The following is a 25,005-nucleotide window of genomic DNA, read 5'->3' on the forward strand; positions in this document are numbered from 1 at the left end:
GACGGTCACGAGGACGGAGATAGCTTCGGTACGATTCTCTTGCCAAGCCCGCCAAACCTGCCAAGCGCGATGGCTTAGCCGGCATCTGCTCGCGGTTTGCACGGACTCGTTGAAATCTATCCTCCTTCTTGTCATACAGAAACTGGCCGCCGAACCTCAGGCGTTCCGCATCGTTTCTTGCTTGTGTCGGACTCTAAGCATTGTATCCTTGCCTTTCGACGCTGACATTGTGACCAAGGGGTTCGCCTGTACGCAGTACTGCAGAATGCAGTGCGCTAACCTCCATGGCAGACGTATGAGACTCGCTGCGTGTCATGTGAGCACATCGTTTAGTAGCTCTCTGACCTTGAGGTTGTACCTGCCAAGATGTTTCAGGCCAGATACTGGTTGAGCAAACATATTGAATCCGGTATCTGGCCTCGTACAGAAGCAACGGGTGGGAACGGCAATAACGGAGACTTCTTAACCAAACCTAAAGGGCCTCATCTATATATGAACGTGTCCCTCTATGCTTCCGACACTCACATTGTCTAATCCACAATCTTGTATATTGGCAGTGACTCGACTCACGGCATTTACTACTCCCTAAACTATGTCTACCTCATCCAACATCAAGACCTGGCTCATCACCGGTAGCTCGTCCGGCTTCGGATTGATTCTGGCACGCACCATCCTTGCCAGAGGTCACAACGTCATCGCCACTTCTCGCAACCCCTCTCGAACTCCCGAATATGTCAAAGAGATCGAGTCGACTTCGAGAGGGAAGTGGTTGACATTGGACGTCTCGGCAGATGCTCCTACAATCCAGGCGACAGTCCATGAGGCCCACAAGTTGTTCGGCAAGATTGATGTGTTGGTTAACAATGCTGGGTATTCCGTCCTGGGCATGGCAGAGGACATCCCCGAAGATCAAGCCAAAGCTCAATTCGAAGTCAATCTATGGGGTGCCATCCGCGTTACGAAAGCGGTACTACCGATCATGCGAAAGCAGGGCTCCGGTACCATTGCAATGTTCAGCTCTATCGCTGGCATGCAGGTCAATCCTACCAACGCGATATATTCTGCAAGTAAGGCTGGGTTGGAAGCCTGGTCTGATGGTATGGCACAAGAAATCGCATCATTTGGCATCCGTGTTCTGGTCATCGAGCCGGGCGCGTTTAGAACGAACTTCTTGGGAGGCAACGCCTTGCGGGCTGTACCAACCTCCGAACCCTACAAAGGTACCGTAGGAGACGCAACGCTTCAAAGATACCAGAGCATGGGCGGCAAGCAAGCCGGTGATCCCGCTAAGGCTTGCGAGAGAATCGTCAACAATGTCGAAAGAGGACTCGGTAAGGACCAGCTTGGCAAGGCCGAGAATCTCAGACTCCCACTAGGCCAAGACTGTTATGATAGGTTGCTTGCGAAGACAGAAGCCTTGAGCAAAAACTGGGCTAACACAAAGGAAGAAGCACTCGGCCTACAAGTTGACGAATAAGTGGACGTGGTCTGATGAATTCTCGAGCGCGGAATGACTCTGGCGTAGACATCGACCGAATGCTAGGCCAGAGCACATGCAGCGAAACAAAGATTGCGCGAAAGATGAATTTTGATTACTTCTTCCGCAAACAGCAGAGCTCGCCATCTGACAATGACGACGCTGATAACAATGAACACATTTGTCAAGAAGAATTCCATTCGTGCTTCGAATTTACCATATTCTCAACACTCCCCTCGTATGCAACTAGATCGTATACCAAGCCATAAAGTCAAAATGCCAAAAGTATCAAAGCCTTCGACTCCTCCTGGCAGACAGATCAAGAGCCAACCACAATCTCGACTCGGCGCTCCGCGAAAGCCAGCAAGAGGAACCAAGCGCCTGCCTATCGAGACACCCGGCACACCCACACCACGCAAGAGGCACATGCGAGGACTTGCTGCCTCAGCCATACAGCCTGAGGATCCTGACTGGACCTCGCATGACGAAGCAGAGCTGTCCTGGCACAACCAACGTGTCAAAGAACTTGATGCGACCAACCGAGCAGACGCCTCACTAGCTGAGAGACTTGCATGGACCGACCACAATGAGGCTCTGGACGAGCTGATGTTCAGGCGAAATCCACGATTCACCGACGAGAACTGGGAGGATCTCATAAAGACCAAGCAAACTCTGGAAGAGCAGGAAGCGGAGAGACTTAGCAGCAAGTCCAAGAAGTACTCGAAGTCCGACAAGATCGGTCATGAGTGGCTGCAGGAACACCACGACAAGCTCTTAGCTAGAGGCCGCAAGCTGAAACTTATCGACGACGAGGGCTCCCCTGAATTCCCGTCTGGGTATCTGCCCCTACCAGTGCTTCCAGATGATATCTACCCCAATGGAGGATGGCCAACGCCAATTTTCACAGAGTACAACTGGACTCAGCTGCAGGATCTGAAGAAGGAAGAGGCCAAGCTTCTACAAGCCGTTGGGACAAGATCGACTCGTGGTAACTCCAAATCCGGAGACGATCTGTTGACCAAGAAGGCGACACGGAACATGTCACAACTAGAATTCGAGCTGATCTACCACAAGGCGGCCATCAACGAACTCACCATCAAGTCTCAGCGCGCTGCCGTCCATAGCCTAGAAGATCCCTTGAAAGGTCGAGGTACCTGTCTTCCGAAACGAGAACGGTCAGCCGTCCCACCACCGCCATCTGAAGTTCTTCCCAAAGACCAACGCGTCACACGTGCAGCACTAAAGAACTACGAAGCCAAGTATAGGGACAAGAAGAACGTCGGTCCTTGCGCAGTTTCTGTCAAGGCTAAAGCATAACCAACTGCCGTAAAGCGTAAGTCCAAACCCCAAGTATGCTGTACCATCTAGCATCTCAAGCAAATCACTAACATTGTTTCGCAGCTTCTACTAAAGGGCTGACTAGAGGTGGAAGGCCTGCTGCGCCGGCAAAAACGCGAACCTCGGGCACTCTCAAACTCACCTCCGAAGAGAAGGCTATGGCGAAGCAAACAGCCGGGGATCTCGCAAACATGAGACGAAGGCGTCTATCCACAGTCCGCATTGGGGTTCCTAAGCGTAGAGCTTTTCTCGGCGAGGTTTACATGAAGGAGGTAGAAGATCGAAGAAGGAGTCTTGAGACGGCGATGGCAACTAATGGTTATGCTGAACGAAAAGGCTCAGATGCAGATAGCCTAAAGATGCCGGGCGGCTGGGCGCTCGACGAGCAGGTGAGCCCGGGCAGTCCCAAGTATAATGCTTCGATCGTGGAAGATACTGCCAGCCAGGTTCACATGCGCAGAGCTCCTAGCTCTTCAACTGCATCGACCACGCCGAGCACACCTCGGAGTTTCCACACAGCAGTCGAGCAACCTCCTAGCCCCAGCTATCCATCCTTGCCACCGCGCAATCTAAGGAAACCGTCAATCACCTACCCAACCCTACCAACCCTACCAGCTTCTGCCAGAAAACCACTTACCTTCCCCACAAAGCGACAGTCACAGCTGCTCCGCAACCACTCGGCATCGGCTTCGAAACCAGCTGTGGCGCGAGCAGACACCTTCTCCCCCGCCACCCACATGCTCCGCGCAAAGTACAACCCAACCTACTTCTCCAAAGAAGGAACAGACGGCTTCACTGAGTTCGAGCGCCGGTGTCTTAAGATGTATGATGCTGAGAAAGCACGGGAACAGCCATCGGCACAAGCACAAGCCAATCTTTACGCCAGCACGAAGAGGAAGAGGTCGTCATCGCCGTATATGGATCTCATGGAGACGGAACAGGCCGAGCAGGCGAGCGAGGAGAGGAGGAAAAGACGGAAGATGCAGGATGATCTTATAATGAAGCTTATGGCTGATACTATGAGTGATAGGGATAGAATGGCGAGGAAGGAGGATGCGAAGGGTAAAGCTTGGTGGAAGTTTTGGTGATAATGTGGAGAGTTCAGTTGGGCGTGTACCGGCCCGGAGATGCGCGATGAACGACGGATTGGTCATGCCTAGATAAGTTAATGCCGATATGAGTTGATCGGATAAACCCGCCTTTTCAGCACAGGCGATGAAGGACATCCCCAGCACTTGTTCCATAGGCTTGGCAAGCGCCTATAGCTCCGTTTCATAGGCGATCGACGGCATGATTGCCCCCAACAAATCGGGCATTAATTGCCCGCGAAACTTATCGGATAATAACCATCTATTGCAGAATCACGCTCTTCTCCGGGCACTGCATCATGCTTGTCGTGCTCAACTTTCGTGAGACCAGACTGACCCATCGGTCTTTCGCGCACCTGATGGGCAGCAGCCATGAAGTATACCCGATACCACTGCTACGTCGTGCATCGATGTAAAGCGTATTGCTCGAGTTCATCAATATATATATTCAAGTTTGTTCTACAGTTTGTTGGCTGTAAAGACATCAAGATCTGCAGGTACTTAAAAGCGAAGCAGGGCTGCGTGAACAATAGGTGCATCATATTCACAGGGCGTGTACACTTGACCTGCGAAGCGAGTGGTTGCAAAAGCATTTTGTATATTATCTATTGATTAGAGAACCGTGCGCAGGCCAGCTGCGTGCTGTCTCATGTTTGCATTTCTGCTACTAGCAGGACCTATACGTCCTCCAAATCCACAATTTATACAAAGATAGCCATGTCGCCAGTCCCCTGTCTCTTCGAAGACCCTAAACGCCAAAGCTTCCAAACGCCATTACCTGTGCAATAGAATCACCTCACTAGTCCTAGGACCATTGAGAGCCAGATCGACGCGATCCGGATAGTCTTGGTGAATCTTGGAGAGCTCCTGACATGAAGTACTGCTCATCTGTCGGGCGTCGTCGAGATGCACGGGGGCTGGAAACTCCAACATCGCTGTCAGGGTACTCATACGTTGGCCTAGCGTGCCGTTGCTGGCGCTGAGCATGAGGACGTGAGGGGGTATGATCATAGTCGTGGTCGTGATAGTGAGATCGTCCACCGTGGAAGTGGTGTGCGTCTTCGTCGTGATGAGCATGTCTTCCACCGAATCTCGAGAAGAGGTTGTCGAGTCCGCCGTGCTGGGAGTGTCCGCCGTGGTGGTGCCCATGGTGAGAGTGGCCATGGTGACCGAAATCGTGGTGCTCATGATGTGAGTGCATTCCGCCGTGGTTCGAGAAGAGACTGCTTTGTCCACCGTGATGTGAGTGGCGAGGGCAATCTGCGCCGTGAGCAGAATGGCTGTGATCCCCGTAGTGATGATGCGGACTGTGGTGATGCTCTCGACCATAAGGAAATGAATCGTGGTGATCGTGGTGGTGACGATAAAGGGGCTGGCTGCGGTGTCCTGCAAAATGGTCGGAATGACTGTGATGATTGTGATGATGATGACCAGAATACATATGGTCATACGGGTCATGAGCATAAGCAAGACCTGGCCCATGCGACTGTGACTGAGGGTAGCCTTGCGAACTTGAGTGCCTATGGTTATATCGATGATTATGCCCATGGTCGTGACTGCGGCTGTGGCTGTGGCCATGACCGTTACCAGACCTCCCCAGAAGACGAGAAATCAGGTCGTCCATAGTCTTGATTTCAATGGGTGCTTGTATGTCTTGTTGGTTTCGACTTAAGTTCGTTGTCCTTGTGAAGGAATAATTCGGGAGCCGAGGCGAGAATAATCGGGAGACAAGTCTTTGAGATGTTTGATAGGATATTCTAGACACGATAGGTTTTGTGTCCAAGTCGGTATGTAGAAGTCAAGTAGATGATGGTGGGAGCAGGGATCGACATCCTATAATGATTTAAGTCGTCCATATACTATACCATGCGGCACAGCATATTGTCCGTGATAACGAAGGTGCACTTTCACTCCTGTATTCGGCGTTGACCTTCACTTCGCTGCCAGAAAGACACAATGGCGCTTGTCCTCCAAAGTGCTGCGTGGGATATCACACGTGCACTGCCGTCATTGTCTACGGCCGAACAAAGGGTGCTTCACTCACCGAGGATGCTGTTAGCCAAACGTATGGTGGGAGTCTTATTCCACCCCAAATGCGACACTTCGATATGGTCTAGACCAAATATCTCAACAAAAGTGCATCGCAGAAGCAGCCACGATCTCGCTCATCCCGGAGCAGTCGGGATGCAGAAATACTCGTGAAGACGCGACCATTGCTGGGGTGACAAAGACAAATCCAGAGCCAGATCCGGAGTAAAGTGACTAGGGGTTGACTACAGCCCAAACGAACTCTTTAAGCAACTCACAGGCACTCCATTACTCGTCTTTCAGACGCCGTCGCTCTTACCGTTCCGAACCTGCGCACCGTTGGAGTTTCGTACTTTCAGCATCTATCTTCGAAATGTGCAAGTCACACTCTTTGCAATTGCATGTGCTGATGCTTTCGAGTGGCCATGGCTGGAATATTTGTCATTGCACTCGCTTTTACGTGTATCGATGCCGAAACGGCAGGATGATGGATGGAGATGGATCTCAGCCGGCTTGAGTGGGAGCTGGCTTCACCTTGGCGTCCTCCAGAGCCACATTGCCGTGAATACGTTCTGCTACGTGTTGCCAGCCTAGCGTATCGGAGGATGTGCTGCTCAGAAATATAGTCTTCAACAATGAAGGCTTAGTTAGATAATTTCATTTGCATTGATGGGATTCAATCAGGCTCGACTTCTCGATCTTCTGCTTCCTCAAATTGGTTCGTCAAAGTCTTCTTGTTCAAGGTGGCTACCAGCGGGCGACAGAATCGGACGGTATCCTCGATAATGGATATCTTGCTCGGTAGCTCTATTTCGCGTGGTTCTCAAACGTTTCAAGGTTAGCTCGTACCCGGGATCCCTACGCTGTAGCATGAAGAGATCGGCGTCAGAACACTCCATTGCCGAGGCGCGAACGCGAGTCTGGAGTACGGAGTTTGTTCTGATGGTCTGAAAGTAGAAGTGAAGGACTAAAAGAGACCTGTCTTCGATGTTGAAGGCGAGACGAAGTTTATGCAGCGATTGGAGCCCCACATAAATTTGGATGGCGGGACAAATTATCACAAGAAACTGACTCACCATAACCATCCTCCGCCATCTTTCGACCTGCAAGGTTCTAAGGTGTTCAAAAGCAATACGGAAGAAAGAGAAGCGAGCAGCAACTTACTACAATCCGCAAACAGCAACCACAAAAGGTCAAAGTGTTTGGCTGTTTCCATTCCGCAACCTCGAGATCGGCAGTTGCGCCTTCCCCAGGCTAGTGAAAACTGTGGACTAGACGATTGTTTCCTACTACGAAGATCACAGTCTGTTGGATCACAGTCGATATCATGCCTTCACGAGAAGAGATCTCATACTTCGGCGCTGGACCAGCGCCACTGCCAACGCCTGTCATCGAACAATCTGCCGAGGCCCTGGTCAACTTCGAGAACACCGGTCTCGGTCTCTCAGAGATCTCACATCGATCGCCTACAGCCAACAAAGTCCTAGCAGACGCCAAGTCTGCTCTGTCTACTCTCTACGACATACCACTAGAAGGCGACGATGCTTACGAAATCCTATTCATGCAAGGTGGCGGTACAGGAGAATTCAGCGCTTCTGTACAAGCATGTGTAGGATGGTGGGTTGAGCGACGAAGAAGAAGGGCTGTCGCTGAGCTCGGAGAAGGAAAGGATGCAGAAGTGGTTGAACGAGTCCGGAAGGAGATCAAGGAGGAGTTGAAGCTCGATTACCTTGTGACTGGCAGCTGGAGTCTGAAAGCTAGTCAGGAAGCTGCGAGGCTGATAGGCTCAAACTATGTAAATGTTGCTGTGGACGCAAGGAAGAGCAATAACGGCAAGTTTGGCGTCATCCCTGCGGAGAGCGAGTGGAACTTGAGCGACAGCAAGAAAAGTGCTATGTCGTACTGGTGCGACAATGAGACCGTGGATGGTGTCGAGTTTCCTAAATTTCCAGACTGCCTCAAAGGTAGAACGGAGGACGACGGTGTGGTGGTTGCTGATATGAGCTCGAATTTCGTCAGCCGGAAGATCAACGTGCGGGACTATGGCATGATTTTTGGTGGTGCTCAGAAGAATCTCGGCATCGCTGGCATCACAGTCATCATCGTCCGCAAGTCTCTACTGGCGTTGACGCCAGCTCCAACATTCCTACAACAGCTGTCAGATGTTCTGCCATCGGCCATACCACCTGTCGTGTTTGACTTTGCCACCATCGCAAAGAACAACTCGTTGTACAACACACTGCCAATCTTCAATCTCTATGTTGCAACCCTCGTACTCCAGTCTTTAGTCAGCACGTTTGCGGAGAAGAAGGTTGGTGGTCAAGAAGAGCTGGCTAACCGGAAAGCGTCGCTTATCTACGAGGCTCTGGATCAATACTCTGACACGTACCATGTTGTGCCAGACAAGAGCATTAGATCGAGGATGAACATCTGCTTCAGGATCAAGCCGAAGGCGGACAGCAATGCTGAGCCAGGCAAGTGGGATGAGGCACGAGAGAAGGAGTTTCTGGCAAGTGCTGAGAAGAAGAATCTGATGGGACTGAAGGGACACAGAAGTGTTGGAGGAATGAGAGCGAGCAACTACAATGCTGTGAGCTTGACCAGCGCAGAAAAGCTCGTGGCACATCTGGTGGAGTTTGCAGCGACCTCGTAAGACAGCGCCGAAGAAGCAAAGAGTAGATATCACTGTGGCTTCGGACAGATTATAGATATCTGGAGCAGTACAGTACTTAAGCTGTGCTAAAGAAGTAGAGGTAGTGGAAGATGGTTCGTACCCCCAGCTATTTTATTGATCTAGCATAATTAGTGGCAAGCTTAGCCTATTCTGGCCCCGAAAAGTCTTGATTCTCGGCAGCCTTTAAGTGCCTGTCTGGGTGCAACAAAGCCCGCGGCGGACCCTGCGTCATGGCGGAACTGGCTTACGATCTCCAAGTCTGGCGCTTCGACACAGAGCGCGTTTGTGTGTAGAGACGTTCTGCTTCGCTTTGATTCACTTTCTTCTCAACTCAGCATCATCGCCTTTGGATCGTTGATGACTGCAGACGACAGTCTATCAGCCTGACTGCCTTACGTCTGCGACAAATGCGATCATGATAATGACAGTCTCAACCTCATGTCATCAACAATTCCAACGAGCAGACGGACTCTCTTGATTTACATCGAGTCACTGACTGCGCCTCCCAGACAGCGATATACCGAGCCCAATGGCTACCAAGCCTGCTGGACGATACCCTCTCGAAGTCAAGCCTGATGCGAAACCGCGATTTCAAGGATGTTCGAAAGTCCAGGAATATGAATGGATGTGCAAGTTGGGTGAAGGGACATTTGGAGAAGTCTCAAAGGCGCGGTCGAAAAAGACGGGCCAGGTCGTTGCGCTGAAGAAGATATTGGTGCACAACGAGAAGGATGGCTTTCCTATTACTGCTCTGCGGGAGATCAAACTCCTCAAGGCGCTCAACCATCCAAATATCCTCAGCCTGGTCGAAATGGCTGTCGAACGACCAAAGGACGTGACGAAGAAGTCCAATATGTTCATGGTTACACCCTACATGGACCACGACCTATCAGGAATGTTGAAGAATCCTAACATTCACTTCACCGAGCCCCAGATCAAGTGCTACATGAAGCAATTACTGGAAGGCTGCAGATATCTGCATGAAAGCAGGATATTACACAGAGACATGAAAGCTGCCAATTTGCTGATCAGCAACAAGGGTATCCTTCAGATTGCAGATTTTGGACTGGCAAGGCCGTACGAGGATGCGCCACCTCAGCCCGGAAAAGGTGGCGGTGAAGCGACAAGAGGCTATACAACGCTTGTGGTCACGCGCTGGTACCGACCTCCGGAGCTTCTGCTGCAGCTGAGAAACTATACGACTGCCGTCGACATGTGGGGTGTTGGTTGTGTTTTCGGAGAGATGTACAAGAGGAAACCTATATTACAAGGAGATTCGGATTTGGCTCAAACACAACTAATATTTTCATTGGTGGGATCGCCAAATAACGAAACCATGCCAGGCTGGGAAGACCTTCCAGGATGCGATGGCATCAAAGACTGGGGTAATCGCAAAAGCACCATCCGACACAACTTTGGTAGCCAGCTCAGCGCAACAGGTCTGAGTTTATTGGAAGAATTGTTGAGGCTTGATTGGCGGACAAGGATCAACGCGATTGACGCCCTAGAACATCCCTTCTTCAAAACCCACCCATTACCCGCACGGCCAGAAGAGCTGCCGAGGATGGAAGACTCGCATGAGTTTGACAAACAGAGACCACGTGATGCAGAGCGTAAAGCCCCACCAGCGCCTGCAGGAGGTCAAGTCGGCGTGGGTCCACAGAACGAGTATGGCTTCGAGGACAGATCTCGACCCGTCGACAGACATGGCGGACGTGGAGGCCGCCCACCACATGTTAATGGTCATGGACGAAGGCCGCCACCTCGTGGACATAACGGCGAGTACGAGCACCGAGGGCCTCGTCCACCACGGCACGACGATTATGACCACGGCTATCGACAGCCCCGACACTACGACGATGACCCATATCGGGAAAGAAGGCCACCGCCACCGCAGCACTACGACGACCCATACTCGAGGCGGCCACCTCCACCCGACACGAGCTTGCCTCCACGACCACCCATTCCTGAGATGGACCCTTACCATAACGGGCCACCTCCTCCACATCGAGATCGTGACGACAGACCTCCTCCAAGAAGAGTACCGCCAGGCGCTGAAGCGGGTCCTCGAGTTCCGCCACATCGCGGGCCAGCGCCTGAAGTAGATACTTACATTCCTTCGTACTCGAGTGCGGATCCCCACGCGAGGCCACCCCGGACCGTGTTGCGAGATCCGACGGGCGGACCCGTTGGTAACAGACGACCGCCGATGCCGCCTCGAGATGGTTCAGACCGACCAATGTCACGAGGCGATCGTGGCCACTCTGCAGAGTACGATGACCGCTTGCCATACGACGATCAGTCGAACGGCGACCCGTACATAGATCGGCGCGGTCCGCCATCAGTCGGCAGCTATGAACGAAGGAGGTCTCGGAGTCCTATTAGGGATAGAATGCCTGATCGGGAACGAGAGAGGCAATATTACAGTCAGGAAAGAGATTTTAGAAATGGTGGTGGGCATTCTCAGGACTACTACAGCCGACGGTAGAACAGAGGCCGAGATCCTTCAAGAGACAGTGAGGAGAGCGGCGACGAAGACCGTGGAAACCGAGTTGCTGGGTGGCTAGAGACGCTACCTTCTAGGCCGGACCAGGTCCCTGCCAAGCCACGAGTATATGGTAAGAAAGTGCGCAGAAAGAGGCGGAAGCGATCCATTGATCGCTGAATAAGGAGCTGGGGATACTGCATAAACCGAAAAGCACAGCTTGATCGGCTTGGCCTCCGAAGAACACGAGTGCAGGCATTTTCAACCTCGTTATGCTTTATACGGCGTCCATTATGAGGTATTATAGTAGTGTCCTAAGCCAAGAGCCCGTTGGTGTGCTTCAGTGCCACGAATCTCTCTTCGTCACAGGGCTCTCGACGCTACTGCCTACGCAGGCTGTCGCCGTTGAAGATCGACTGGTGCAGAGCCAGGAGAAGAGGCAAGGCAATCCTGGGAAAGTTGGGACGTTTTCATGTATGTTAGAATATTCTTACTGGGCACTCTTCGGCGCTGAGGGAGAGCATACAAGCCGTCCGAAGCGGGCGCGGTGTTTTGCGACCCTGTGCGGTGCGGAGTTGCATGGTGGCGAGGACTGCTAGGTATTCAGACTTGCAACACAGCATTCTTCTACTAGGTAGGTACTTCTTGCTTCTTGGTACGTCCCGTTCCTGCTGCCGCATTCGCTTGATAAGTAGCTCCGATGGCGGGCCCAGTACACGTGACGTCACGCTCCTGCCATCTTCACAATCGACAACATCAATCAGACGCCGTGCTAACTTCGTCTTCTTTGCCGGCATGCCATCAATTGCTACCTTCCTTGCCATAAGATACGTCTGATCTTCGAGCAGTGCTTGATCTGCTGAAAGCAGTCCGCATAGCATGCTTTGTCTTGATCAACTGGCGACGCAAAACCGCTGCCGCCATGTGAATCATGCAACCCTTTGTGAGTCTGTATTGAGTCTTCCCACAGCAGCAGAGTAACTCCAACGATGCAATGTATTAGTGAGTTAGTCTTCCGATGGTCTCCGAGCTCTACCTAAGAGTACCCTGGCCATCGTGGCCTCGAAAGCGAGCTGTCCCTTTTGTTTGCTGTCAGCTCTTATACTATCGACATGGCTGAACAGCCACAGATGCTGCTACATTGCTGCCAATATCTCAACTTCCTTCATGCTCTACGTTTAAGGCGATCTTGAGCCTAGCGAGGAACTGGCCGTTACCCTCTGTGTAGACTGGCTCACGCTACCAAAACCATGGTTGGCATCCATTGCCACCTTGTCGATTCTGGACTAGAAGCAGGAGGCACATGAATTGAGCAGGTTTCGAGCGCACATTCCCCAGAACAGGCAACAACTAGAGCTTGCGCCATATAAGCTCGCCAAATATATTTCATATTTTGTGCGACAGGTCAAGCACGATCTACCTCTCTGTAGACAGGAATTCGCAATGGCCCCCAACATGGCAGCACTCACTGCGCAATTCGAGAATACCGACATGAGATTGATTGAATCCCAATACGATCTTGCAGCACCGTACATCATCAAAATAATGGACCGTATATGTACCGGCCTCGACATAAGCACCTACGACTTCGTCTCTAATCGCACCGATCCATTAAGGATTATCCACGAAATCCTGGAACATGGCGAGCTGAATTCCTACGAGAAACACCAATACCTCGAGCCAGTGCGCATGTGCCTCGCGGAAATGCAACAAGACCGCGGTCACGGTGGAATGGCCAAAAAGTTGAAATACATCGGGCACAGATTGGAACTACTTTTTGAGGGCATGAAGATGAGAGAGAATCTGCTACTTCGTCGTGCGCAGGAAAACGTGGCCAAAGCCCGTAGAAATCAGGACCCAGCATACAATCAGCGGCAAACAGAGCAAGCCACGGAGAAAAGGCCTTTCAAGTATCATAACGCTCAAGATCCGAATGGTGCTCAGCAGCCACCTGATTTATGCACTGAAAAGCTTATTGACGAGACCAAACCTCCTACTGAGCAGCCAGCGAAGAAGCTTCCAATCAGAGAAAGGTCCAATGCTGCGCAAATCGAAGCGGTGCACAACACGGCCAACACTAGTGACGATGTCGACGACGACTACGTACTCGTCGAAGATCCATGGGAACTGGTTGATGAGCTATGAGTACTAGAAATCATGTTTGGCGTCCACCCAGCATGCGTATCTTCGGGTCAACGACAGAAACCTACCAAAAGCCACTATGAGTGAAATGCAGGCGCTTGGAGCACGAGAATGAATATGCCGACTAGTCTTCCACAGCTTCATACCTATGATCACGCAAATGTGTTTGGAGGCGACTGGCTGCACTTTGCTGCACTTCTCTGTATTGTCTGCCGTACCATCTTTATCTCCCCTGCTATCAATGTTACTGTCAACGTATTTTGCAGCACCATCGCAGATTGCCATTGATCCATTCGTCATATCAATTATCCAAGAGCATTCTACGGAACTTGCTATTACATGACAGATCATATAGTGTCGTTCACCATGGCTCAATCCACCGCTCACATCATCTCTAGCGCCGACGGCCAGGTGTTCACACGAGCACAGGTCATGTCAATGATGCTCGTTGCAGAGAAAATTGATACCATCGAAGACACAGTCTTTGTCGCGTGTATTGGAGGCACGGATGCCAACACTTTCAAGCCCGATATGCTGATTCGCACCTTACGGAGCACAGAGAGGATCACAGCAAACGAGGATAAGTGGATGTGTGAACGGCTTCTGACGACCTTAAATCAGGTCAAGAGTTGCAACGATATCGATATCAAGGCTGCGGACGACATCCTGTTCTTGTGGCGGAAGCTCGTGAAGAGTTTAGCGTACAGAGACCAGACATACAGGACTCTTGTCACACACCGAATGATGAGACCACGAAGCCACCGAATGGGCGTGAACTTCCTTCCAAAAAAGCCCGGATCACACCTGTTACGGTCCGAAACTCTAGGTACACTTCTGCCAACACACTTGCGTTCTTCAAGAAGACTGCGGAGAAGACGGCACAGCCAAGCCATACCGAAACCGAGGCCGAGGAGCTCGCAATTACTGTCAGCCCAATGCCAAAGCCATACAATGAGAAAGATGGCATGAATCAACCATTGACGCGCATCAGTCCTGGCCCGAACAACGACGTCAGAAGCAACGATGGTGGACAAGAAGAAGAAGCCGGATGGACGTTCGTCGAGGAACCAATGCTTGACGATGGCGACTGGAATATCATCATTCCAAGTACAATGGTTGAAGCTGGAGAGGCACGGGTTTGGGCGATGCAGTAGGCTACAGGAGCTCCGGAGGCAGAAGGAGATTCCGAGAATTGGCGATGATTCAGTAGGATGGTTTCGTCGCAGATAACAGATTGGCGGACGAATGCAGCAGTCATGGTATCTATGCTGGAAGGAACAAGGCCCTGCTGTCTACCTTACAAGATGTCTCTTCTCGAATCTCGGTCGCAGTTACAAACCGAACCATCATCGTGAGTGTATACAGACTGGAAGTCCACCGCACAACTCCACAGGACAACATACCACTCATTGATATTCAGCTCTAACGCTATGTCGCAACCAAGAATGCCCGCCAGAGAAGCTAACTCGATGTCTAGATCAGATCTTTTGACCGACATATATCTCAGTACAGGCTACCACTTCTCAATCAAAGACCCCGTCTTCAGCGATGACATCAACGACGCTACCAAAGAGACTCTCAAGCCAGATCGCATCCTATCAACTCTTAAGGAGACCAACAAGCTCACCGACGAGGAATACACCATGTATGCTCGAGACATCATCACAGTCTTTGAGACTCACGCAGAGTCTGAATGCTTCGATAAGAAGGCTGCTGCACATATCACTAAGTTGTGGCGGGAATTGATGAAAAAGCTACACTTCAGAGCAGGACAAGCTGAGACATTGGAGATCAAGGACCGTGTAAGACGACCGGTCACTACAATGCCACGAGCGCCAAATATATTCACTAGGAAGAATCAAGCAGAACAATCAAGTTACAGACCGGCACAGCACGCATCCGCCTACACGCCGGCTAGAATAACCTCGACCTACATTCCAGCAGACATATCCCCAAGCTACACTCCCGCACAGCTACCACCCAACTACACTCCAGCAAAGCTATCACCCAGTTACAGTCCCGCAGAGCTATCATCGACCTACATTCCAGCAGAGCTACCATCCAATTATACTCCAGCAGAGATATCCCCAACCTACAAGCCAATAGACCCGGTCCTCTATAACAACCCCATAGATCCCGTCGCCTCTGGCGTCCGCCACTTTCCAGATCTGGCCTCAGCCCCGCCACTCATTCGAAAAGCTGCAACCACAGCCACAAAACCAGCAATGTCATTCTCTAACAACCGTCGTCCGCAGCTCAAGTCTCGACCTCTACCACGAACACAACCTCCATATTTCGGTAACGAACAGTCTTCATTGTCTGACGACGAGTTCTTGAAAGTCGGCGAAGGTGCATATCATGCTCTGCGCACAAATCAGCTAGCCCCGTCACCAGTCCACTTCGCCGACCCCACGCCAACGTCCAGCGAAGATCCCCTCGCATTGCCGTCCATAACCGCTAAGCAGCGTCCTCCCCATGTCACTGCTCAGCCAACGCCACAGTCTCGAGATATTCCAAATTCCACAGCAGCAATGCCGAAAGCAATGACAGCAGACGACGAGGCCTTCCACTATCCAGCAAGATTTCCCAACAAGTATACTCCATGGAATAGATATCACCCAGTCTATCCAAATCCAACCTCACCCTTCGAGATTGGAACAACAGCAATGATCGACGACGATTTGTTCTTCAACTTCGATCACACTTACCCAGTCCTGCCTGTGGCCCAACGCCCGTTCAAACACTCAAAGCGATCAGCGGCGCCCACCCGGTGGTCAAATTCCGATGTCATGCATGGTATGACACAAGATGAGCTCATTAGAGGTGCGGAGACTTCTGTTGCGGATGAATTGGAAGATGAGAATGAGGACAAGGAGTGGATGGTTGTGCAGAAGGAGGATGGTGAGGAGGAGTGGGATGTCGTTGAGCGGGTCTCGAGTTGAGGGCGGGAGAAGATCGGAGAGTGGCGTTGGGTTGAGAGTGTCTAGCGACGTTGATGCCACTTGGAATATCTGGGTCGGGTTGGGATAGGTTAAACTGTGATGTCTAAAAACAATGCAGAGGGCGATTGGCTCATAGAATAGACGAGGGCTGACACACTACATCCTGGGGCACCCCAAGCTCGAAAAGCTTGGTGGCATAAATTGGCAGTGCCACGCATAGAAGCCATAGCATAGAATAGCATCAACAGGTCGTCCACGCTGAGCCACTTGCACATTGCTTCCTACCTCACCACCCAATATCCACCCCCCACCGATCCATAAATCGTCCACTATCCTTCCACTCTAACCCATCAATAACCTTAAGCATATCCCCCACACTCTCCTCAACCTCAATCGCGCCCTCCTCCCTACACATCGTCAACCCAGTCTCCACACGCCCAGGATGCACAAGTGCAAAAATCACATGCCGCAAATCAAGACTCATGCTCCGGACTATCGCGTTCAGCGCCGCTTTACTTGCGCGGTATGCGTAGCCACCGCCTGCTGTGTTGTAGGAGAGGCTGCCCATGCGGGAGGACATTATGATTACTTTTGTTGGTGATGCATTGGTTGAGTCAGGCAGATGGAAAAGGTCGTGGTTAGCTAGGGACTGAAGCAGAGTGAATGTGCCGAGGGTGTTGATTTGGTATGTTCGGAGCATTGTTTCGGCGGTCATGGTTTGAAGAGTCTCGGCTGCGACCGGGTTGTTTGGTTGGGAGGATTCGACTGCGGGCACGAGGCCGCGGATGCCGGCACTGTGGATTATTAGGTCGAGGGGTGGGATGGTCCAGTATGATTTGAGGTTGCGGACCTCTTCTTCGATCGAGATGGTTGAGGACATGTCGATCTGAATTTTGATTAATTCGTTCTCTTGCCCGTCGGGGCGAGATGACGGTGTAGATATATTGATTTCATTGATATCTGCTGCAATGACTATTGTGTTTGATTGGCTGAGGTAGTGCTGGGTGAAGCAGCGGCCGATACCGGATGCTGCGCCTGTAACAAGAACTGTGTATGGCTTCGGGTTGGCCATTATGGTGGTGCGAAGACAGAGGGATGAGTGTCGAGCTAGTAGAGAGTGGTATCTAGAGATAGCAGAGATACAGCCCGCGAAGATGTTGTCGTCAGGAAGTTTCGTGCACAGTGGATCAAAGCGCCGATGTTTCTGCTTTTGGTAAGCGCTTATGCCTGGTTAGGCAGTATATCCGAAGTGCCGCAGGATCGCTCTGACCGTGAAGAGCCATTGAAGCCGGCAGGCAGCACGGTCAACTGTCACAGAATGGTTGGCAGCAAGCAAGTCTGCCGCATGCGACGAGTTTTGAGAGAGACTGAGCCCTCGACGGGGTCCGTTACCACTCAGTAGCCCTTGAGTCCGCTTCCCTCCAGTCATGTCTTGTCGATCCTGGTCTTCGAAACTTGTGGTCTGCTCATCGTTTCATGCAGACCGGCGCCGTTGCTGTCTTCTTGGCCTGTAACAATCCGGAGTAAAGCATTGTTAGTCCGCAGATATGACTTGTGCCCCTGTATGAACCAGAACCCAAGCGCGACAATGAGCATAATGCCGAAGACTGCTATAGCCCAGTTCATGTCTGCGGCCGCTGGGTTTGGCCCATCAGGAAAGAAGAAGAATACAGTCGTGACCACGCAGTAGATGATGCTGATGACATTGATCGTTGTTCCGGAACGACCGAGCCGAAATGGAATGTCCTTTGGTAGCTTATCACGACCAACGATAAGGAGTACAACAATCGGCATGGCGTACGACACAGTCAGAGCGATTGTGCTCACGCTGAGGATAGCTTGTAAGACGGTATTGGCGAAGAGGTAGAGGATTCCGATGAGGCCGATGATGACACCCTGACCATACACGGCTCGTACTGGCACTTTCCACTTCTTATTGACGACAGAAAAGTACCGATGGAAAGGGAGGCCACCATCTCGCGCAAACGACCATGTTAGACGAGAGGCGCTAGTCGTGAGACTAATGTTCTGACCGATGCCACTGATCACAAACAGTGCTAGCAAAGTCGTGGCAGCTGCTGCACCCATAGAGTCGAGACACAGCTGGATGAAGGGGTAATCGGCGGCGAGAACAGCATCCATATCCACGATTGAGAATAAACACACCATCATGAAGATGAACCCGCTGATGGCGCCTGTCAGAACTGAGAGCCACAAGATGAATGGTCCTGTCTTGCTCGCGTTCGGCAACTCCTCGATCATGTGAATACACGCATCAAATGCGGTCAGGCCGTATGCGGACTGAACCAAACCAGTGAACCACGTTACACCGCTTGGCCAGCCGGTCTGATTGAGCCACTCGGCAAAGACAAAGGAGGCGGGCTGAAAATTAAGCCCAGATCTGACCCCAACACTGATGAGGAGGCCCAGGATGAAGACAAAGAACAATCCGATGAAAGTGATGCCGACGAAACTGTTGATCCAAGGAAGCACATTATCCTTTCGGCAGGAGGTCGCATTGATGATTGTCAGGAGGACCGTGATCGCAACATAGAGGAGGAAGTTGACCCATCCATAAGTCGCGGGCGCCCAGTCTGGAGACTCGATGACCTTAAGGGCGAGGATGAACTCTGTCATGAATGCTGATTGGGATGCTGTGAGCGCCCACCACCCGAATGTGTTAATCCAAGCACACAAGTACGAGAGGAATCTGCCAGTTGGGGTCGTCCATAACCTATAGATCCAGTAGGCTTGACCGAGCGCGGTAGGCATAGCACTCAGCAGCTCACCAAGGGAGACTGCAACGCATATGTTGCAAATGGTGACAAGAACCAGACCCCATAAAATAGTGACTGGGCCGCCGTTGCTGATACCCGTAGATAGGTTCTGTGCGAGTGTCGACCAGGTGCCCAGGACGCTGAAAGCCAGCGCGAACATAGTCCATGGCCCGAACTGTCGGACGAGCTCCTGATTATGTCCAATAACGTCGGCGAGCTCGTCTGCGTCTTGTTGGACGACCTCGGCGCGACTCGCATGGCGGCTGTCGCGTCGACCTTGCATGGAGCTCGCCCGTTGTCTTCGGATGGCCATGTCTGTTTCTACTGATACAGATAGGGAAGTCGGAAGATGTGACCGTCACCATAGAGAGCTGAGCTTGTTATGACTGTTGACCGCGCATCGTAATGAGGAGGCCGGGAGATAAGCGACAGCTTAGAGTTCGGGCGAAGAGAACCACTAGCCCGAATACAGCAATCGCTGGCGAGCTCACAATATCTCGTGAATCTCCGCACGAGATCTACAGAGCTCGTACTTGCTTCTGCTTAGGGAAAATCGCTGATTTATTTGAAAGTCGATGGCGTCCAAGTAGGCGCTGATGCGACTGGGGACATCAGATGGAATGCACCGATACCGACCAAATGGGAGCAATCCAGTCCTATGGTTGAGACATTGCTGCCACGCAACTCGAGAGTCATTCATTGCTCTGAATGATGACCTGATCCGTTATTCACGTGATTCGGAATTCATGAGGCTGCTGGACTGACTAGCTGTGGTCATATTCCGTGGTGCACGACGCGTCCAAGGTGTCGACGGGGACAGTGTTGGTGATGGTACAAGAACTAGTTACTGTGTCGTGCACGTGGCACCGATCCCAGGTAACCTGCCTGATTTGAACACACCAGCGCGACCAGGCAGCCGACCTTCACGTTGAGTGTTGCATGACTCTTATGGATACCCGCACGACTTGTGCATCGCCCTATCGCGAATTACTACTCAGCACAAATATTCAGTGTAATTGAGACAAGGCGGAAAAAGACAGATTGTTGCATGTAAACCTACAATACCCAGCGGTGAAGCCTCTAAGCCACTTGGGCAAGGCCAGCCGGCCAATTTACAACACCCTTCAAACAATGAATCTCCTCGATCTACCCTCTGAGATCACGCATAGCATCTACAGCTATCTTTTCGCCTCTCATCTGGTTATTATTACCGCTAGCGAAGAGCTAGATGCCGGCAATATTCGCGACGTCGTCGATATAACAGGATGGGATGAGCTCATCCACCTGTTCTTGACTTGCAAGCAAATATATCGCAGCGTACGTCCTTATCTCAAGATGGTCACAGTCCGAGTGGATGTAATCAGCCACTATCATTCCTCCTATCTACAAATCTCAAGACGGCCTCATTTGACGAACGTACTCGTCCCAGCAGTCAAGCACGTCTGGTCCTGCATGAGCAGACTTACCAACCTAGAGGATAGGTCTCACACATCAAACGTCTCGTCTTCAGCGCCATTACCGAACTTTCAAATCTGCTTCTACGATTCCATGGCCATCTACGAACAGCGCTCTCCTGCAGACCTCGTGGCTACCATTTTGAAAGCTTCGAAGAACCCTCCATACGAAATAGGGATATACCCGGAAAAGCTCTTCGGATCATGTGCGACGACAACTACTCAAAGATTAACGAGGCTGAAACCAAGCATGTCAGAAGTGGTGTTCACGGAAGTATTTGTTGTATTCGATCTTGTGGTTTACGGTGACGAAGAATTCCTAGACCATGAACCAGGGGAGCTGGTAAGACGTGACTCCTTTCTGTTTCGAAGCGGCTACTGATCGTGGACAGCGACATCTCGTAAAATATCTAGCCAAAGGTTTGCCGGATGCAGAAGGCACAATTTTATCGCGCGAGAGTCGTTCTCGAAAGGAAGCCCCGAGTGTTGAGATCCCTTTGGTGGGGCGTTGACGCGTAATGTTCACCTTTGTGTCGATGTGCAGATTGTGCAGTGATGCATGTATGGACAATGCACACAGCAATAAGGTAGGTAGATTGTATTTACAGATGAGTACCATTCGTGTGGCATTTGAGCAACTGACACCGGAAGAGATAGCCACCGCTGTACAGCGCCGGATCTGAATCCTGAATTGCTCTTTGATCCAGCCCAGAGAGAATCCCACTAAGAATTCCCATCTCGTGCCTTGATCTCCTTGACCAATCTTTCACCTTCCTCCCTCAACTTGAATTTCTGCACCTTGCCGCTCGCAGTGACGGGATACTCATCAACAAAGAACACATACTTAGGCACCAGATGATGGCTAAGCCTGTCCCTGACAAACTGTCTCACACCCTCAATATCGACCGCCTGCCCCTCAGCATTCGCATGAACCCTCACAAAAGCAGCCACCGTCTCACCATATTTCTCGTCCTTGATTGCCACAATACTCGCATCTCTGATCCCGTCATGTCCAAGCAGGCAACTCTCGATCTCAAGAGGATGGATATTCTCTCCACCTCTAATAATCAGATCTTTTATCCTCCCGGTTATACTAACATACCCCTCAGCATCCATACATGCCTCATCCCCCGTATGCATCCACATCTTCCCATCCTTATCAGGATACAGCACTTCCATCGTCTTCTCGGGTTTACCCCAGTATTTCTCCATGAGCAGGTACCCACTCACCGCGAGTTCACCTCGCTCACCAATTTCCAACACCTGCGAGTGATCAAGTGGGTCCACAACCTTCACCTCAACATGCGGCATTAACCTCCCAACCGTATTGATCCTCTTCTCAATAGGATCATCCGTGGTAGTCATGACTGACACTGGACTCGTCTCCGTCATCCCGTAACATATCGTCAGCTCCGTCAGATTGAGCGTCTTATGTAACTTGCGCATCAGCTCCGCAGGTATCGATGTACCAGCCGCAATACCAGTCCGTAGATACTGGAAGCCTTCATATTTGACCGTTCCGTTCGCGATGAGTTCCAGCTCGGCAAGGAACATAGTCGGGACGCCGTAAAGGGCTGTACATTTCTCCTCCTGGACCGCGCGGAGCGCCTTCTCGGGGTGGAAGGCTTCGGATGGGAACACAATTGCGGAGCCATGGGTTGCGGTAGCCATGTAGCCTAGGATACAGCCGAAGCAGTGGAAGAGGGGCGGTGGACAACATACGATGTCTTGTGATGTGAGAAGCATGCGGTCGCCGATCTGGTTGCCATTGTTGAGAATGGCGCGGTGGGAAAGGCAAGCGGCTTTGGGCATGGATGTTGTGCCGGAGGTGAATTGGATGTTTATTATGTCACGGTTCGAGAGGGTAGATGAGGGCTTGACGGCGGATGTGTCGCTGTCGTGGGTTAGACTGCTGAAGGGGGTGAGTGCTCGGTAGGGAGAAACGTCCACTCGGCCGTTTGTGTTGTCGAGAAGGATGACATGTCTTAGAGACTGGATATGTTCCGACTCGACCGTGGTGCCCTTTAGGTTCGGCACAAGTGATTCGAGGATCGATATGTTCGACCTCGGTGGTTTGTAGGGGAGGTTCGTTTCGGCACCTATAATCAGATGCGTCGCACTGAGCACGTTGAAGGCTGCTGCTATCTGATTTGCAGTGAATGCTGGATTCAACGGTACGAGTATGGCACCAAGCTTGAACAAAGCATAGGTCAAGGTTGCAAACTCGATGTTGTTGCCCAGAGAGACGCACACACGGTCTCCCTTCTTCACACCCAAGCTCTGTAGACCTCTTGCAAGGATATTACTCTCCTTATCCAGCTCATAATATGTTGACCTTCGAGCTTGCTCTCGGGATATGACTGCTGGTCGATCACCATTCTGCGATACGATGCGAGCAAAGTTTTCACCTATGGTCTCTTCGAGTAGAGGTGGCTGAGATGGGCCGAATGCATGAGCTTGCGAGGACAGGGTTCGGTGAGATTGTAGCCGGAAGAGGAAGGAGGGACGTGGTTGTCGCTGCCATGTACGGCTCGCAATGCTCAACCCCCGCATGCTGCCGAATCGACCGCCATGCAGCTTTGCTACAAACAGTAATAGAGCTTGGGGACGGTCAGCTGTGCCAGGTTCGCAGTAAAACAAGTAACAGCAGCACGAACAGCAGTGCCTGCGCTTTCGATCACTCCCGGTGCACCGGTACCTGATCGCTTAGCCAGGGCCAGATGCTAGGATTGAGCTTTCTGGGGGCGGAATCTTTCCTCTTTGTGGGGTCCAATAGCTTAGGCTTGATGCCGAGGTCCTCGTCGTCGCGAAAGTGACGCGCTCAAACGCGTCTAGGTCGCTGCTCTTCAATTTGACGGTACAGAGTAGACCTCATGAGACTCTGTCAGTCGGCATCTATAGCAACTCAGACCAACGTTGCCCGACTCCGTCAATGTCAGACCCCCCATGGGTACAACAGCGCGTTATCGGAGGAGTAACAATTCCTGCAGCCGCTCGGTTCATCGTTAGGCGTTCCTGCTCAGTGCCCGCTCAGGCCTCAGGGACGGATGTTCGATGCAGCTCGATGGGTAAGCCCAAGCAAACACGACGTCGGATGCTGACATCTCAACCACACGGCGATATGCTGGTAGACATCAATATGTGCTGCCACAACATCACGCATGCGTCTGGCCCCTGGGAACAAAATTGCTCAAGGTCAGCCACACTAGTCCTAATCAGGCAAGCGCACCTGCCGTTGACAAACTCTGGAATCGAATAAAGGTATCAACCATGATGCCCCGGGCCATACGTCTGCGTGGTGTGCTCAATCGAAGCAGTATCAAGCAGCATTGATAGGCTCTACCCCATCCTCTTCGCACTCATATATTGGCGTCTTTATCTCGTCATTTGCTACAATATGTGGCGATGAATAACTTGAACAGCACGCAACCTAGAACGACAGCCATGCAGGCTTCCTGGAACGCACTCAGAGCACTGGTTCGAAGGACTGCATCTTCCTTGACTCACAAAGGAGCCTGGAACAGTAACGCAGCCACGGAGTTGTCACACACGCGCGTTGTTCCTTTGCTGACACTCCCTCTCGAACTGATACTTTGCATCCTTCGATACCTCCCAGATGAGTCCATCATCAGTCTAAGTCTGACTTGTAAAGCTCTCCGAGACCAAGTGTGGCCGCGGTATCATCAGCTTCTCGCCATCCCGGACACAAAGCGTTGTTTTCTTCGCCTCCTAGAGAATGACCTCCCTGAATACCTGCTCTGCGCCATCTGCAACAAATTGTTCACATGGTGGCGATTCACTAGTCCTGACAAGATATATACTGCTCGTGGACACGACGGTGACCACCTCCAACACTATCAAGGCATGTTGTTGAGCAATGGCCATCGCATTGGCAGAATGAGCATTGAGATTCGAGATCTAATTCTGCGAGCCAACGAGCGTGGTCCAGCTTTCGGGCTGCCAATCTCCATTCTAAAGCAAGAGTGCTCTTCAGCGGAACTTGGTCCAGGGCCAATGTTGATCAGCTTTGATGCAAAGGTTGTCGCTAGCAGACTTGTGATGAAGCGTGTCGACACTTTGCTCGTGGATACCAGATACGAAGTTCACGATCAAGCTGAGCTTCTGCACCAGCTGCATGCCTCTCATCCCTGTGCAGGCCTATGCCTGCCAGATATCCTGCCAAATATAGCCCTTTCTGCAGTGGAGGAAACAACGGACCAGACAGGCTTCTACCAGGCACGACTGGTGGGTGAAATGCTCCCTGTTTCGAAGGTTTTGTTCCACTGCCGCAACTGCACTACTGATATCAGGGTCAAAGCTGACCGTCAGGAGGCAGCACACGCGATTCGTGTTGAGGTCATCTCTTATCAAGACTTTGGAAACAGGTCCATGCGACCAAGTGATCCGCAGGCTGCGATGTTCCGATATCCCCCTGGCCCACAAGCTACCATGGCTGATACAATGTCGAGAAATATCGAGGCTCTTTGGGCGGGATGTCTCTATCATACGCCTGGTACCGCTGGGAGCTACGAAGAGGGTGTTCATGATGGCTCTTCACAAACAGACACGTGCGTGCAGTCCATTGCAGGCTGCTGCTGCA

The 25,005-nt window shown here is 51.5% G+C and overlaps 12 protein-coding genes across 12 annotated transcripts; 8 read left to right on the forward strand and 4 right to left on the reverse strand.

Moving 5' to 3' along the window:
* Window positions 1-592: 592 nt before the first annotated feature.
* On the forward strand, window positions 593-1,477 carry PMZ80_005534 (uncharacterized protein; the record flags this gene model as incomplete). Its single annotated transcript, XM_064873954.1, has 1 exon — window positions 593-1,477. One exon carries the CDS (start codon window positions 593-595, stop codon window positions 1,475-1,477), a length of 885 nt encoding a protein of 294 aa, XP_064729676.1.
* A 276-nt stretch (window positions 1,478-1,753) lies between these two features.
* Window positions 1,754-3,903, forward strand: PMZ80_005535 (uncharacterized protein; the record flags this gene model as incomplete). The annotated part of the gene is made up of 2 exons (XM_064873955.1): window positions 1,754-2,759; window positions 2,879-3,903. 2 exons carry the CDS (start codon window positions 1,754-1,756, stop codon window positions 3,901-3,903), a joined length of 2,031 nt encoding a protein of 676 aa, XP_064729677.1.
* A 774-nt stretch (window positions 3,904-4,677) lies between these two features.
* PMZ80_005536 (uncharacterized protein) lies at window positions 4,678-5,481 on the reverse strand (the record flags this gene model as incomplete). Its single annotated transcript, XM_064873956.1, has 1 exon — window positions 4,678-5,481. One exon carries the CDS (start codon window positions 5,479-5,481, stop codon window positions 4,678-4,680), a length of 804 nt encoding a protein of 267 aa, XP_064729678.1.
* A 1,777-nt stretch (window positions 5,482-7,258) lies between these two features.
* Window positions 7,259-8,584, forward strand: SER1 (Phosphoserine transaminase; the record flags this gene model as incomplete). The annotated part of the gene is made up of 1 exon (XM_064873957.1): window positions 7,259-8,584. One exon carries the CDS (start codon window positions 7,259-7,261, stop codon window positions 8,582-8,584), a length of 1,326 nt encoding a protein of 441 aa, XP_064729679.1.
* Window positions 8,585-9,134: 550 nt separating this feature from the next.
* BUR1 (serine/threonine protein kinase, CMGC, CDC2/CDK subfamily) lies at window positions 9,135-11,093 on the forward strand (the record flags this gene model as incomplete). Its single annotated transcript, XM_064873958.1, has 1 exon — window positions 9,135-11,093. The coding sequence occupies one exon, from the start codon at window positions 9,135-9,137 to the stop codon at window positions 11,091-11,093; it is 1,959 nt and encodes a 652-aa protein (XP_064729680.1).
* Window positions 11,094-12,545: 1,452 nt separating this feature from the next.
* On the forward strand, window positions 12,546-13,235 carry PMZ80_005539 (uncharacterized protein; the record flags this gene model as incomplete). Its single annotated transcript, XM_064873959.1, has 1 exon — window positions 12,546-13,235. The coding sequence occupies one exon, from the start codon at window positions 12,546-12,548 to the stop codon at window positions 13,233-13,235; it is 690 nt and encodes a 229-aa protein (XP_064729681.1).
* A 363-nt stretch (window positions 13,236-13,598) lies between these two features.
* Window positions 13,599-14,386, forward strand: PMZ80_005540 (uncharacterized protein; the record flags this gene model as incomplete). The annotated part of the gene is made up of 2 exons (XM_064873960.1): window positions 13,599-13,824; window positions 13,854-14,386. The coding sequence occupies 2 exons, from the start codon at window positions 13,599-13,601 to the stop codon at window positions 14,384-14,386; spliced, it is 759 nt and encodes a 252-aa protein (XP_064729682.1).
* A 150-nt stretch (window positions 14,387-14,536) lies between these two features.
* PMZ80_005541 (uncharacterized protein) lies at window positions 14,537-16,174 on the forward strand (the record flags this gene model as incomplete). Its single annotated transcript, XM_064873961.1, has 2 exons — window positions 14,537-14,583; window positions 14,710-16,174. 2 exons carry the CDS (start codon window positions 14,537-14,539, stop codon window positions 16,172-16,174), a joined length of 1,512 nt encoding a protein of 503 aa, XP_064729683.1.
* A 286-nt stretch (window positions 16,175-16,460) lies between these two features.
* On the reverse strand, window positions 16,461-17,246 carry PMZ80_005542 (uncharacterized protein; the record flags this gene model as incomplete). The annotated part of the gene is made up of 1 exon (XM_064873962.1): window positions 16,461-17,246. The coding sequence occupies one exon, from the start codon at window positions 17,244-17,246 to the stop codon at window positions 16,461-16,463; it is 786 nt and encodes a 261-aa protein (XP_064729684.1).
* Window positions 17,247-17,599: 353 nt separating this feature from the next.
* On the reverse strand, window positions 17,600-19,264 carry PMZ80_005543 (uncharacterized protein; the record flags this gene model as incomplete). The annotated part of the gene is made up of 1 exon (XM_064873963.1): window positions 17,600-19,264. The coding sequence occupies one exon, from the start codon at window positions 19,262-19,264 to the stop codon at window positions 17,600-17,602; it is 1,665 nt and encodes a 554-aa protein (XP_064729685.1).
* An 818-nt stretch (window positions 19,265-20,082) lies between these two features.
* Window positions 20,083-20,787, forward strand: PMZ80_005544 (uncharacterized protein; the record flags this gene model as incomplete). The annotated part of the gene is made up of 1 exon (XM_064873964.1): window positions 20,083-20,787. The coding sequence occupies one exon, from the start codon at window positions 20,083-20,085 to the stop codon at window positions 20,785-20,787; it is 705 nt and encodes a 234-aa protein (XP_064729686.1).
* Window positions 20,788-21,128: 341 nt separating this feature from the next.
* On the reverse strand, window positions 21,129-22,958 carry PMZ80_005545 (uncharacterized protein; the record flags this gene model as incomplete). The annotated part of the gene is made up of 1 exon (XM_064873965.1): window positions 21,129-22,958. One exon carries the CDS (start codon window positions 22,956-22,958, stop codon window positions 21,129-21,131), a length of 1,830 nt encoding a protein of 609 aa, XP_064729687.1.
* Window positions 22,959-25,005: the final 2,047 nt, after the last annotated feature.

Source organism: Knufia obscura (assembly GCF_036327395.1).
Source record: "Knufia obscura strain CCFEE 5817 isolate CBS 148926 chromosome Unknown scaffold_6, whole genome shotgun sequence".
NCBI lineage: Eukaryota > Fungi > Ascomycota > Eurotiomycetes > Chaetothyriales > Trichomeriaceae > Knufia > Knufia obscura.